At 45.3% G+C, this 16,089-nt stretch overlaps 1 protein-coding gene across 1 annotated transcript in view; it reads left to right on the forward strand.

Moving 5' to 3' along the window:
* Nucleotides 1–214: 214 nt before the first annotated feature.
* CCDC3 (coiled-coil domain containing 3) overlaps nt 215–16,089 on the forward strand; it is a 119,371-nt gene continuing 103,496 nt past the window's right edge. Inside the window, exons 1-2 of the mRNA XM_062211418.1 lie at nt 215–588; nt 3,626–3,800. Coding sequence (XP_062067402.1) covers nt 215–588; nt 3,626–3,800 — 549 coding nt within the window. The remainder of the gene's footprint in view (nt 589–3,625; nt 3,801–16,089) is intronic.

Consider the following 16,089-nt stretch of genomic DNA (forward strand, 5'->3'; position numbering starts at 1 on the left):
CAGGGCCGGAGGCGGGCGCCCGGCCCGGCGCCGCGACCCTTTTAAAGCGTGGCGGGCGAGGCCGGGCATGGGGAGGCCGGCGGCAGAGCCAGCGGCGCGCCGAGCTTGCGGGTGCGGCGCTAGCAGCCTTGAGCGCCCAGGGCTGCCCTCTGCGGGCCTCTCCCGCGCCCCGCGGGGCCCCGCCATGCGCCCGGGCTAGCGCGCCGCCGCCGGCATGCTGCGCCCGCTGCTGCTCGCCGCGCTCTGCCTGGCCGGCCGCCCGGCGCCCGCCCGCGCCTGCCAGTTGCCCTCCGAGTGGAGACCCCTGAGCGAGGGCTGCCGCGCCGAGCTGGCCGAGACCATCGTGTACGCCAAGGTGCTGGCGCTGCACCCCGAGGTGCCCGGCCTCTACAACTACCTGCCCTGGCAGTACCACGCCGGCCAGGGCGGGCTCTTCTACTCGGCCGAGGTGGAGATGCTGTGCGATCAGGCGTGGGGCAGCATGCTGGAGGTGCCCGCCGGCTCCAGGCTCAACCTCAGCGGCCTGGGCTACTTCTCGTGCCACTCCCACACCGTGGTCCAGGACTATTCCTACTTCTTCTTCCTCAGGTGAGCCCCGCGCCCCGTGCCACCTGGCAGGTGCGCACGTCCCCCTGTCGCCCGTACCTGGAGCCGGATCGGGACGCCCGCAGAGTCCGTTCCCAACTAGGACGTGCCTTGGGCAGCCCCCTTGCCCTTTATCAATTCTCTGTTTCAAAGGCAGGCGTGGTTCCCTGACCTGGGGCACACAGGGGAGTTGGGCAAAAGCCTCTCCCGGGTGTTTTCCGGTAACCCATTTGCCTCATCTTTTAAAAATTGGTTTCGGTGAAAACAGACTGAGATGGTGAAGAATTTTTTTTTTTTTTTTTGCTAAATCATTCGAGAGGTAGAGTGCTAGGGAGAAAAGGGGAGAGCTTTCATCATTGGTCCACTCCCTAAATGCCCACAGTGGCCCTGGGCTGGGCTAGGAACTCAATCCAGGTTGCCCACGTGAGTCACAAGACCCCAATCACTTGAGCCACCAAGGGTTCGAATCAGCGGGAAGCTGGGGTCAGGAGCCAGAGAGAGTTATAGAATCCACCTGTTCCCATGTAAGATGCCTGTTTGCTCCCCACTTAGCCAAAACACCCACCTCTTTGCTGTTTTTTGAGCTAGTTTACTTTGCCAAGAGCCTTCTTAGCTTCACCTGCATGAGGTGAGAAGCAAGATTGATTAGAAACACTAATTGCCGCGAAGTACCTGGTGCATGGTAGCCTCTTAACAAGTACCTACTCTCATCTCCCACCCATTTCATTGCCAAGATGGGAATGATTTGGAATGCAGCCTGGCTGGCCTCTTGTTTCACTATCTCCTCTCAGCTGCCAGGTCATTGAAAATAGCAAGGGTTATGGGGGACCTTCTGGGAGTGCGACCCCTGCTCACAGTGTCTATTCGAAGAGTCAAGAGGGGAATCGGGCAGAATGTCCTCTCTGATGGTAGGCTCCTGGAATCTTGTAAAGTCTCATGAAAGTTGGCTTGTGATCAAGATAGAATTCATCTGCATCAGAATACAATCAGTTCTTATTGACTGTTAGGAAGTTTGAACTAGAAAAGGGCAGGTGCAACCCTGAATTCATTAGTTGCCTCCCCCATTGTGATACAGAACTGAGAGAAACATCAAAATGGAATTGAACCCATGCATGGAGGTGGTAAGTGAATTTATTCCTAACCGTTGCAGTCTTCCCAGTCCTTGAGTAGCACTTAGGGTATTTGCCATGACTCCGACCTGGGTCTGCAGATTCACTTGTAGCTCACGCTGCTCTGAGAAAGAAAACAGTTCCACAGAGGGGCATTCGTAAGCTCCTGGCGACCTGGGTTTTCCATACTGAAGGCAGACTATTTAAGTTTAGGATACACATCCTGCTTTGTGTTGGCTTGAGTGGTTTCACGAGATGAGGTTGAACTCTTCTTCAAAAAAAAAGGCCAGTTTCTAAATAAAGTCAGGAAGAACTTAGGGAGTGCGCTTCTTGAAGGCAAAGAACGCTGAGTTTTGACGTTTTTATTTAGGACAAAAACTGAGAACTTGGCTCTAAACTATTAAACAACAAACTTTGTTTTCCAAGGGGAGAAATAAAAAGAGCAGCAGGGTTTGAACAGACTCTGTTATTGTTGCTTTTAATCATTACTACTTTTGTCTATTGGATGGGTGGTGGTCAGCTGGCTCCTCCATCTCTTGCTCTAATTGAGTTACAAAAAGCTAGGGCAGAGATACAAAGTGAAACAGTAGCCTGACAGGTTTCCGTTTCCCAGTGCTGTCTTGCTCTGAAGTGTGCTAACAACTGCACACAACTCATTCTTCCTTTGTTATTCTGGGACCCAGTGAGGGGAGAACAGACTGTGGTCAGTGTGTGTGTGTGTGTGTGTGTGTGTTTGGGGGTGGGGAGTGGGGTGTGAATCCGCCTCCTAGCCTCCTTTACCTTGTCATCCTGACTTCCTCATCTTTCTGACCAGCTAGGCTAGGCTCTGTAACAATGCTGTCTAATGTTAAAGCTGCACACACTCTTTGGAGCAAAAGTGATTTACAAATAGTTCCCCTTTATTCACTCCAAGACCAACGGATGCCTGAAACCACAGATAGTACCAAACTTTGTAGATAGTATTTTATTCCATGATAAACTTTAATTTCTAAATTAGGAATAGTCAGATTAACTACCATAACTCACAACAAAATGGGAGAATGACAACTTCATATTACAAAATTTATTTAAAACCTTTATATCTGGAATGGCTGACCACAGGGAGCAGAAACCAGTGAAAGCAAAACCACAGATAAGAGATGATACTGTACTTGTTCAGAAAAGTACTGAGGTGTAAAGAAGTTAAGACATTTGTTTCCTGTCTTACAGAAAATAAGTGGCAACAGCAGGACTTGAACTCAGGTCCTTATGACTGACTGGCTTTTTCCTCACCAGGAAGCAAAGAACACCATATATAAGAAGGAAGGCTGGTGGGGAACTTGGCAAACACAGATGATTTAACAGGCATAGGTGCATATGCCTTCTCCCTTCCCCTGCCCAGCCTTGCCTTTTTATAAACCTGGAGGATAGCATTGCATCGTAGCATGAAGCAGGGAAACAGAGGTAACTGGAGTGGCTCCTCCAGTGAGAGTGTGTGAGACGTGGTGGGGGGGTTGGCAAGGCTGGCACAGTCCTCTAGTACTTTTTTTTTTTTTTTTTTTTGGACAGGCAGAGTAGACAGTGAGAGAGAGAGAAAGGTCTTCCTTTTGCCATTGGTTCACTCTCCAACGGCTGCTGTGGCCAGCGTACTGCGCTGATCTGAAGGCAGGAGCCAGGTGCTTCTCCTGGTCTCCCATGTGGGTGCAGGGCCCAAGCACTTGGGCCATCCTCCACTGCCCTCCCTGGCCACAGCAGAGAGCTGGCCTGGAAGAGGGGCAACCGGGACAGAATCCGGTGCCCCGACCGGGACTAGAACCTGGTGTGCCAGGGCCGCAGGCGGAGGATTAGCCTAGTGAGCCATGGTGCCAGCCCCTCTAGTACTCTTGATTGAAGCCAGATCCTCCCTGGCTGTCCAGTCTAAGTCTCTGTTACTTTTCTCTCCCCCTCTTCAGGATGGATGAAAACTATAACCTCTTGCCCCATGGAGTCAATTTCCAAGATGCCATCTTTCCGGACACTCAAGAGAACAGAAGAATGTTTTCCAGCCTCTTCCAGTTTTCAAACTGTTCCCAAGGGCAGCAGCTGGTGACTTTCTCAAGCGACTGGGAGATCCAGGAGGACAGTCGGGTAAGAACTGTGCACTAGGGAAAAAAATAGCAGGGGTACATTGTGTATCTTGTGACCACAGGAGTTGGGCATACTCATCCGAAGACTGTTATCATTCCCAGTCTGCCTTCCTCTCTCACTCCCTCCCAGCTGTTAGAAAGGATGGACCATATGCTTTGGAACCCCAAGCCTCTGCTGTTTGACAAGGGATTCTCAACAAAGGTGGAATGAGATGAGCACAGGTGTGCCTCGGTTTCCTCTTTGGCAAAATGGAGACAATACTGGCATAGGTATCATGGGGCTCGTACAATGTAATTTGAGAATGAAGAATGAATGTTAATGGCTTGTTACAGTGCTTGAAAGGATGTCTAAGATGTGTGAGTAAGTCATTATCATTGTCATCGAGAGCATGGAGCTCTAAGGGCTTGTCTTGGAGTAGGGGAAAGCCGTCAAAAGTAACTACCACAGCTGGCACTTCTATGATTCCTAGTTATGGTTGTTAAGATACAGGTGCATAGCATGGCCAGTGTACCTGTGGACTGCAAGGGTCAGGGTTCTTTTGAGTCTGAAAATATAAAAGGGTCTTTCAGTCTGAGTTGGACACCAGAGTCGCAGGCAACTTTTTGAGGATTGTCACTTTCCCAAAGCTATGGCACTGCCCCAACCAAATTGGAATGATGGTAGGGCCAGGTCAGTCCAGGTCTGTGAGGCAGTGACCTGTTTATTCCCACTCCCCACTGAAGGCATTTTTTAGGGCAATGCAACAGACTGCTGGAGGGGGTTCTGTTATAGGCACTGCATAAGGAGATTTTTTTGTGGATTAATGTATGTGTTGGGCAATGTTCTTCTTTGTATCCACAGGTGAAGGATCTGAAGGAAGTATCTTCCCCTTGTCTAGGCCTAGGGTAGCTGCCTTGTTCTTTCCAACTTTGTTGTCTCCTGTCCAGGGCTCCCAGGCCCCCAGATGCCTTCTCTATACTCGAGGTCCAAAGCTGGCTGTGTGGTGGAGGGAGATGTCTGACAAAGGGAACTCATTTATTCTTCTCTGGCATAGCTAAGAGGTGCCTTCCTCTTCTTTGGCTCTGTGCTATGGACAATAATCTGAACTCTTCTAAATCCTCCTCCACACTTTGCTGGAATTTTCTGAATGCTTGGCCTCTAATTTGATCCCAACATGATTCCAAGCACCTGTTCCCCCCCACCCCCTTTCTTAATCCTTACCGTTGCCTGCCCCGAGTTAAAATGGGTGTGCCAAGACTAAGCCTGGGTAACCTCAAGCCTGAGCCACACCTCCCATATCACAAATGCAGCTTTCTAGACGTGGCCCTTGGGTCTTCCGTTAGACGGGAGCTATGCTTCTGAGACTAGACCCTTGATAACAGATTGATGTCAAGAGATCAGATATTATTCTAAAAATACTTCAGTAGCTTAGCTCTAAAACACTTGAGCTGCATAACTTACGAGTCCTATGGTCACATAATGAAGCTATTAACATATTCTGGGAATTAGGTTTTCCATCCTTTTTTGGGGAAAAAATAGAACAATAAGACCATGGAGAATAGTTCCAGTGTGAAGGCAGACCTATTTTTGTTGATCAGATGTTGATCTTGGGGAGAATTTCTTTTCCCTTTCCTTTGATTCTTCCTGACCTTCTAGATAACAAAGTGTGTGAGAGCTACATACTTGGAGGGAGAGTCAAAGCAAGGAAAATCGTGGCTGCAGAGTGCTAAACTGCTGTGAGCAGAATTCAGAAGCTGGGCCTGAACTCCATTTTTATATCTCGCCCACTTTGAAAGGGATCACATCAGGGCTACATGAAATTAGCCCACTAGTTGCGTATTTGACCTGAGAGCAAAATGAAATCCCAAGAATTTTGTGACCCTGCTTGGAATATTTTTGCATGCTCTGAAGTGATTGAAACAGGTGTGAATTGATGATCTGTGAGTTCGATGAAGAATTATTGACAACTTCCTCATCCAAAAAACAAAACTTTATCTGTGGGAAAGTAAGCATCAAAGGGTCGATTCTCCCCAGGATTAATCTATCATAAGCATCCCATTTTCCTCCAGCTTTAGGAGGGGTCAGAATTCCTAGTCATGTCAAGTTTTTATTCTATGAGGAATAAGGATTAGGAGACTTGCTAATGAGAACACATTCGCCCTTGGCATGTGCTGAGTAGCATTGAATGGCTCAGGACTTCACACACACACACACTCCTTGGTGGAGTTACACACTGGGTCTTAGATGACAAGTCCCACAGGTGTGTTAGCAAGCTCCCAGGATTCCCATCATTGGTGCTGGAACCCCCTGAGCTGCCCCTCAGCCTGAGTGGTGGATCCAGATCACAGTTACAAAGATGGATTTTGTTGTCGTTTACTAATAGCTATTGCCTTCTCTGTCTTGGAGGATCATATGACTCTGGGACTCTGAAGTTGATGTGGAGGTGAAGAGATCAAACAAGAGGAAAATCTTATGTGAGCAAAGTTTTGCAATGCACCCCCCCCCCCAGAGTGATGTTCAACTCGGTTGTGGGGAGAAAAATCCTTCCCCTCTCTGGTGCCTTTCCAGGGCCTCTGCATTTCAAATATCTCGCCCACACCTTAGTCAATAGAAACACGATCTTGCTTTCAAAAGTTGCCAAGAAGTTAGCAGTGTCGCTGAGTGCTCAGCGCCTCTCTGGTTTGGTGTCATGGTGTTAAGGGGACTTGGGGGATGTCCCTGGCATGCTGTTAAGTGCTTCCTGGCAGGATTCTGTCCACACCAGCCAAGGACATTCTTCCTTCCTCTTCTGTCTCCTGCTGGCTAAGTGTAACAGTCAAAACAGAAGTTGGAGTCATTTCTCTCTGTGCCAGTACTGTCCCCTAGGACCAAGACCTACACTGACTCATACTTAACATCAGTCTGTCACAACGCGTCATGGGATTGAAATGAAATCTAGGAGGTTCTTGCTGCCATCACTTTGTCTTTGCGCTTTCTGGAGTGGAGAAGGATGACGGGGGCAGGTGTGGGTGGGGGGTGATGTTGTATCTTCCTCTGAGCCACTGTGGAAGGAATGTCTACCTTGACTCACGAGGTCGAGGGTTGGCTCTGCCATTTCCAGGGGGAGAACCTCAGTCGGGTCCCTTTATCTCTCACAACTTGAGTCCCATTGTCTATGAAATTGGAGGTGGTTGTGAAGACCTAACTAGAGTTTACATTTTGAAAGCACTTTGTACAGAACAATAGCAAGGCTTATTACTCTAAATTGACTATTAGTTTTTTAAAATGTCATTTAAAAATATTTAAAGTGTCCTACTACTCCCTGGGGAGTCCTCAGACATCACGTGGCTGTGTATGGGCATCAGTGGTGATGTGGACATATGTTGAAAAGGATAGACTTGGGGGTAGTCATCATGAACATTCTGTGTTTTTAAGATTTACATATTTATTTGAAAGAGTGACAGAGAAGAGAGAGGATGGATGAACAGAGAGAGTTCTTCCATCTGATGACTTACTGTCCAAATGACCACAGGGGTTGGGGCTGGGCTAGGCTGAAGCCAGAAGCCAGGAACTCCATCCTGGTCTCCTGCCTGGATGTCAGGAGCCCAGTCTCTTAGGCCGTCTTCCACTGCTTTTGTAGGCCATTAGCAGGGAGTAGACTGAAAGCAGAGCAGCCTGGATTCGATCCGATAATGGGATGCCTGGGATGCCTGCTTTTAAGCTTAACTCGCTGTACCACAATGCTGGCCCCACTCATCTCTTTTGTTCAACAGAATGTACCAGTTTTGTGTAGGGAGCCCTTGACAAATGTTTATTGAGTTATTGTAAGCATAGAATGCACTCACATGGCTCCCAATTTTGAAAGTAAAAACTGTAGCCAGTGGGTTTCTTTCCTCCCCCTGACACCATGCACCATTTCTCACTCACATTTTTTTTTTATTTGCATGTATTTCATAAATACAACATTAGGGACATAGTAATTTTTCCCACTGTACTTGCCTTCCCCTCTAATCTCCTACTCCCCTTCCTCTTCTCTTTCCTGTTCCCTGTCTTGTTTTTTACCATGATCTATTTTCATTTAGTTTTATATGCAGAGGATTAACTCTATAGAGGTTAGCGCTTTGTATGAGAGAAAAAGAAAAAGGGAAAAGAAAAACAAAAAACCCATAAAATCCTCTTCCTCAACAGTCCAGACAAGTGCTGTTCAAAGTTACTGCATCTCAAAGTAATTTCCCTTTTTTGTCTTTTCCTTCCTTCCTTCCCTCCTCTTTCCTTATAGAGACTTAATTATCTTTAAAGAAGAACCCAAGAATGATGCATTTTTTTTTGCAAGCTCTTAGACATAACTATAACTTATGAGACATGAGAATATCCTCTGCTTAATACACCAAAAGAAAATAACTCTTTGGGAACACTTGTTACTATTAAGTCTCATAATCCAAATCTCTGGGGACAGAGGTCCTGCATGGGAAGTTAGTGCACAGTGACTCTTATTGTTTACTTAACAATTAACACTCTTAATGTATGATGTCAGTGATCACCCAAGACTCTTTTTTTTATAGTTTTTATTTAATGAATGCATTTTTTCATAGATACAACTTTAAGAATATAGTGGTTCTTTCCCCCTACTCCCCCGCCCCAACTCCCACCCCACCTCCCTCTCCCATCTCCTTCTTCATTATGGTTCATTTTTAGTTTGACTTTATCACCTGAGACTCTTGACATAAGCTATCTAGGCTATGGAAGCTTTTTGGATCTACAACTCAGCAGAGCCATAAGCAAAGTGGAAGTTCTCTCCTCCCTTCAGAGCAAAGTACATCCTTCTTTGGTGGCCGCTTCTTTCCACTGGAGTCTCTTCCACAGAGATCCTTCTTGTGGGACATTTTTTTTGCCACAGTGTCTTGGTTTTCCATGCCTGAAATGCTCCCCTGGGCTTCTCAGCCAGACCAGAATGCCTAAGGGGCAGATTCTGAGGTCAGAGTCTTACCCTTAAAACAAGTAGCTGCTGTTAAGTTTCTTGTGTAGATCTTTCTTGAATGCTTTTATCCCACCAGAAATCCAGACATAAATCATTTGTCATTCTCTTTTACACAAATGGTAGCACACTATGCACTTGGTACCATATGTTGCTTCATTCACAGAGCTAGAACATATTTTTTATTTATTTTTTCAAAGAATGACTTATTCAAAAGACAGAGTGACATGGAGCAAGAGGGAGAGGGTTCTTCCATCTACTGGTTGACTCCCCAACTGCCTACAACAGCTAGGGCAGAGCCAGGTCAAAGCCAGGAACATGGAACTCCATTGGGGTTTCCCATGTGGATGGCAGAGATCCAAGTCCTTGACCCATCATCCCGTCCTGTCCCCCAGGGTGTTCATTAGTGGGACACTGGAGTTGGAAGTAGAATGGGAATGAACCCAGGTTCTCTGATACAGGATGCAAGTATCCCAAGCAGCATATTAACCACTGTTCCAAAAGATAGCCCTGACAAGGAGAGAGGGTAGGTTCAAGTGTCTGGGTCTCCTGATGCATTTTTTTTTCTTTTTTTCGCTTGGCACAGTGCACTTGAGATTCCTCCATGCTATGTCAATAGCTCGCTCCTTTTTATTGCCGAGAAGTGTCCCACCACATGCTGCGTCAATTTCACTTGCCACTCACTGTTTAGGGATGTTTAGGTCCTTTCCAGTGCACAGGAACAGGCTTATGCATGAACATAAACCTTCATCTCTCTTGGGGAAATGCTGAGGAAGAGATCACTGGATTATATGGGAAATGCCTGTGTCAGTATCTAAGAAAGTGCCAAACAGTGTTTGAGACTGGGATATCATTTTGTATTGCATCAGCAATGTCTGAAGGTTCTAGCTGCTCTACATTCTCATCAGTACTTGGTATTGTCAGTTTTTAAAACGGTTAAGGATGCGTGTTTGTCTAGTGGTTAAGAGGGCTGTGACCCATATCGGGTAGCTTGGGTTTGGTGCCCAGCTCTGACTCCTAACTGCAGCTTCGTGATAACGCAGATCCTGGGAAGCAATGGGGATGCCTCAAGTAATTGGTTTCCTGCCACTGCTGTGAGATGCCTGGATTGTGCTCCTGGCTGCCAGCATTCGCATCAGGCATTGTAGTTATTTGGGGAGTGAACCAGCAGAATGGAGTTCTGTCTCTCTCTCTGCTTCCCTGCATCTTAAGGAAATACATCTGTATTTTTTTTAAAGTAAACATTGTAATATGTGCTGTGGCATCACTTTATCACTTAACATGGATTTCCCTGATCACTGATGGTGTGGAGCACATTGTCAGGTGCCTGTTTGGCACCCATGTGTGTTCTTTGGGCAAAGCGTCTATTCAGATCTTTTGCCCATTTTTAAACTGAGTTTTTTGTTTTCTTTGTATATTTTAGGTAAAAGCCTGATGTCGGGCATATATATGCTTCTCAAGTATTTTCTCCCAATCTATGACTTGTCTTTTTCATTTCCTTGTTGATTGGCTTGTGTCTTTCACATAGCAAACGTTTTCAGTTTTTATGTTCTGATTTAGCAGTTTTTTTCTTTTGTTGATGATGCTTTTGGTGTTGTATCTAAGAACTTGTTTCCAGCTTTATACGCTCAGGACAGATTCTATTTTTATTTAAAGATTTATTTATTTGAAAGAGAGGAAGACACACAAATACAGAATGTGAGTGAGTGATTTTTATATGCTGGTCCATTCCCCAAATATCCACAACAACCAGGCTGGAGCCAGGAGCCAGGAACTCCATCATGGTCCCCTTTGGGTGACAGGGGCACAGTTCTTGGGCCATCTTCTATTGCTTTCCAAGGGAAATTGGCATGAAGCCTGGAGAACCAGGACTCAAACTAGCACATCAATATTGGATGCTGCATTGCCAACAGTGGCCTGATCCACTGTACCACAGTACTGGTGCCCAATTCTACTTTTTTAAAAATTTGAGATGCAGACATACTCTTTCTGCTGGTTCATTTCCTAAATGCTTCAGTAATGGGGGCTGGGCTGAGTGCAGAACCAAGAGCTAGGAATTTGACTCATGTCTACCATGTGAGTTATGGGAACCCAATTACTTGAGCCATCACTACTGCCTCCCAGGGTCTGCAGTGGTAGGAAGCTGGAGTCAGGAGCCAAAATTGGGAATTGAATCCAGGATTCTAAAGTGAGATGTGAGTGTCTTTGCCATTCAGCTAAATGCCTGTACCAGAAATCATAATTTGAAATACTTCTGAATTTAATGGGCTAATTTTTGATTTTTTATGTCTGTTTCCATAAGAAGTGTTGGTCTGTAGTTTCCTTTTCTTATAATCAGGAACAGAGTTTGAGGGTAATGTAGGCCTTGGAAAATGTGTTGGAAGTTGCTCCTTCCTCTTTGGTGTTCTGAGATTGTGTAGAACAGGTATTAGGTTTTTATTAAGTGCTTGTATACATGTCTGCTAGCACTGCCCTTACACAGGACCACAGATGGGGCAGCTTAAACAACAGAAATGGATTTTCTCGCAGTTGTGGAGGTTGGAAGGTCAAGATCAATGTTCCAGCAAGGTAGGCTGCTTCTGAGGTTTCCCTCTTTGCACATGGCTGCCTTCTCGCTCCCTCTTCATGTGATCTTCCTATGTGTGTGTGAATGTGCCCTTCTCCTTATTTTGTAGGGACACCAATTCAATTGTATTAGAACTCGCCCTAATGATCTTGTATTATGGTCACATTCTGAGTCACTGAGTTAGCAAATGAATTTAGGGGGTTGGTGTGGGGCTGGGGTGCCACATTTCTGACCATAATTTCTGGTAGATTTCATCAGCTAATAACCTGGGCCAAGAGTTTGCTTTGTTTGGGAGGTCTTTACTAATTCAGTTTCTTTAGTAAACTTATTCAGGTAATCTCTTTGAGCAGCCTGAGCTACCATGGCAGTGCAGATTTGAGAGTGGGCTGGCTGGGCCCCTTTTCTAGGTTTCTGGATAGAATAAGGGATGTCCCCTGGAGTTTTGGCTGCATAGGTCCGTGATTCAGGTTCTCATTGCCCAAACTTTGTAACTTTTCAGGGTTCAGGTGCTTGTTTTTTATATCTCATGCAGAGGTTCTAGTTCTAGGGAGTCATAGACTGTGGTCAGCTTACTGCCTCTGGACCAGACCTAGAAGTTATGATTTCCGTCCTGACTTATGGTCAAGCCAGTTAGAGCATACAGCATGGAGGGAAAAAAACACAAACAGTATTTACTTTAGCTTCTGATAATCAAAAGCAGATAGTAATGAGAGGGAGGGACTGTAGTTTCACAAATGAGATTTGAGCCCCAAAACAGTCCAGAAAATCAGAACTCAGACTATCCAGAACCTCCATAATGAACCCTGGAACAATTTGATTGAAAGAGTCCTGCAGGTGGGCTGAGGTGGTCAGGCCTGACAGGTCATTTGGTGAACAAAAGTGCTTATCTCTTAGGGATGTGGGAGTATAGCTTTCTGTTCAAGTGTTTCCGCACCTGTGAAGTTTGCCCTTTTCTTGATGTTTTCTTCTTTGATTCTGCACCCAAATTCAAAAAAGGGCCATTTCTTAAAGTTCATTTCACATGCAGAAGTGTAAATAAGACCTCTATGTTACCCCTTACACAAAAATCAACTCAAAATGGATCAAGATCTAAATCTATGATGTGTGATACCATCAAGTTACTTGAATAAAAGATTGGGGAAATTCTACAATACACTGGGTGTAGGCAAAGACTGCTTGGAAAAGACCACAGAAGCACAGGCCACAAAGTCAAAAATAGAAAAATGGTGTGGCATTAGGCTAAGAAAAGCTTCTGCAGTGCAAAGAAAACACTCGACAAAGTGGAGAGGCAACCAACAGAATGGGAGAAAATATTGGTAAACTGTGCAACTGATGGATTAATATTCAGGATCTGTAAAAAGCTCAATAACCTCAACAACAAAACCATACAATGAAGAGGTGGACAAAGGACACGAACAGGCAGTTCTCAAATAAAAAAACTACAAATGGCCAATGGACACATGAAAAGACTCTCAGGATCACTTAGCCATCAGGGAAATGCAAATAAAAACCACCATGAGGTATCACCTCACCCCAGTTAGAATGGCTATTATCCAAAAATAAAACAGCAATAAATCCCAGCAAAAATGTGGTGGTAGAGGGGAAGGTACCTAATCTGTTGGTATAAATGTAAACTCGTACAACCATTATGGAAGACAGTATGGCCACTTCTCAGAAATTGGAAAGTCTACATGATCCAATCATCCAACTCCTGGAAATTGACTCAAACAAAATGAAGTCAGTGTATGAAAAAGGTATTTGTACTCCCATGTTTATTGCAGCTGAATTCACAATAGCTAAGATGGAATCAACCCAGATGTCCAGCAACTGATGCCTGAATAAAGAAAATGTGTATATACACTATGGAATGCTATTTAGCCATAAAAAAGACGGAAGTCCTGTCTTTTTGCAGCAAAATGGATGCAACTGGAAACCATTATGCTTAATGAAATAAACCAGTCTCAAAAAGACAATATCTTACATTTTCTGATATATGGCAGTTAATATAGAATACAAAAAATAGGAATGAAATGGTCCTTTTGAGATATAATTGTCACTTTTAGACCTTGTTAAATCTCAGTGCAACTGTGGTCTTCCTACTTTTTACTTGTGAAATATTATGACTAGTGATAAATTAAGCCTGTGAGAATAGAGTAGATTAAAATTCAGGTTTTGCAAAAACTGATGAGAGGAGAGAGAGGGAAGGGGATTGGGGAGGAACAGGGGAATGAGAGAAGTTTAGTTGTTGTCTTGGAACTTTACCTGTGGAATGCATAAAATCTGTTCTCTTTATATTAACGAAATGTTTAAAAGTTAATTGCAATGTTGAATCTGAAACCTTTCCTATGAACTTTTAGTATTCTTGCATGAAAATCCATTGGTCTATCTTGTACTTAAATTTTTGTAAACTTTTACTTGAGAGAGGGAGAAAGGGAAAGCGAACTCCCATCTGCTGGTTCACTTCTCAAATGCCCATAAAGGCTGGAGCTAGGACAGGCTGAATCTGGGCCAGGAACTCAATCCAGGTCTTCCACATAGGTGGCAGGACCCCAATTACCTGAACCATCACTGTTAGCTCCCACAGTCTGCATTAGCAGGAACTCGGAGTCAGAGGCTGGAGCCGGGTTCTCTGATAGGAAATGCAGGCCTGTCTTAACCACTGGGCCAAACACTTACCCCTTATCTTTGTACTTGGAATTGGCCATTTGGAAAATAATTAATTCACTGCATTCTACAGATATTTCAAATGTGACATATAATTCTATAATATATAAAATTCTATTTGTGAAGTATTGGGAACCTGTCACACTCAGAGTGGCAACTTTCCTAAAATTCTAATTTTTGCTTGAAAGCTCAAATTATATCACAGGATACAAATAATGCCAGTTGTTTGCTTTGAAGTGACAGGCTTACTTGATTCCTTTTTGAAGAAAATGTCTATCAAAGACTCAAATCTGAATAAATATAGTTTGTCATTCATTCTTTAGAAGTAGAAAGTGTGCCTGGCAAAGAAAGCGACTGGTTTGACTTGGACCTCAGTCATATGAGTGTGTGTGTCCTCGAGATGACCATTGTCCTTTGTGCATTCCATTGCTTCCTGGAGTATTAAAAATGTGTACCCAGGAGTCAGGATTTAATAAAACTAATAACGTTTACTGTTTCAACAAGTACATTGTTAAACTCTCGGTGTTTTCCTGCCAGCCTACAGCACTAAGGAATACGATGACCACTAATGTATTTCAATACCCTTGCCTTGATTGGCACCACAGGGCCAGAAGTTTTCAATCACCGTGGTTGTGGCACCAGTAGTGCCTGTGTCAACACAGTGAATCAGATAGCATCTTCGTATTATTCTGAAAATAGTTTTGGCTGGTGCTGCAGCTCACTAGGCTAATCCTCTGCCTGCGGCGCTGGCACCCCAGGTTCTAGTCCCGGTTGGGGCGCCAGATTCTGTCCCGGTTGCTCCTCTTCCAGTCCAGCTCTCTGCTGTGGCCCGGGAAGGCAGTGGAGGATGGCCCGAGTGCTTGGGCTCTACACCTGCATGGGATACCAGGAGAAGCACCTGGCTCCTGGCTTTGGATCAGCGCAGCGCGCCGGCTGCAGTGGCCACTGGGGGGTGAACCAATGGAAAAGTAAGACCTTTCTCTCTGTCTGTCTCTCTCACTGTCCACTCTGCCTGTCAAAGAAAAATAGTTTTGATCTCATGGACTACCTGAACTGGTCCAGAGCCCCCCAGGAATTGCAGACTTGGAGAACTGCTGCCCTGGACTGACTTAGAGTAGTATAGGAGTGTTGACCGAGCCACACTTTTTTTTTTTCTTTAAAGATTTAGTTATTTGATAAGACAGAGTTACAGAGAGGCAGAGGCAGAGAGAGAGGTCTTCTGATGGTTCACTCCCCAGATGGCTGCAAAGGCCAGAGCTGTGCTGATTTGAAGCCAGGAACCAGGAGCTTCTTCCGGGTCTCCCATGTGGGTGCAGGGACCTGAGGACTTGGGCCATCTTCAAATGCATTCTCAGGTCGTAGCAGAGAGCTGGATTAGAAGTAGAGCAGTCAGGACTTGAACCAGCGGCCATATGGTATGCTGGCACTGCAGGTGGCAGCTTTACCTGCTATGCCACGGCCGACCCCCTGAGGGGGGTTAAGGTTGGGGTATTTAGTGGTCTGAGTGAAGGGAGGTGGGTGACCTTGGTATAGGGCCCAGAATTTCAGGAGTCCTAGAGTAGACTTTGATTATAGAATGATGTCAGTAGCTGGGGCTCCTTGGGAACAGTGTGAAGTTGCGTAAGTAGGGCTAGCGCTGGTTGCAGAGGACTACAAACATGTTTGCAAAGAATCAAACTCAAATTCAGGAGACCTAGGTTCCAGTCTGGACTCTTTCCACTGACTGATAGTGATCTTGAGTGAATAAACTTATCTCAACGGATCCTTGTGCTCAGCGTGTAATTAATGCATATTTTATTGATGGGAATTAATTTTCAATTTTCACCTCTGGACAATGAAGATCCAACTATCTGCCCCCTCCCAAGGATTCTATAAACAGTAAGCATTGACTCAGTACTGCGCATCACTGTTGAGTCAGCTGAGGCTTAGACTGGTTCAGTGGGATATGTGGGTAAAGGATAATAGAGCTGAAAATGAGTGTGGGGGCCTCCTGATTTGAGGCTCTTGCTGTTTGTTCTTTATTTCACCTTCTAGCTGGCTGCTTCTCTTCCAGAACTAGGAGACTTTCAGCTCAGAGTCGGGATTGGTGAACCTGTTGGTTGGCTATGTGTGCCCACCTGGTTCAC

Source organism: Lepus europaeus, chromosome 14, assembly GCF_033115175.1.
Source record: "Lepus europaeus isolate LE1 chromosome 14, mLepTim1.pri, whole genome shotgun sequence".
In the NCBI taxonomy this organism is placed as follows: domain Eukaryota; kingdom Metazoa; phylum Chordata; class Mammalia; order Lagomorpha; family Leporidae; genus Lepus; species Lepus europaeus.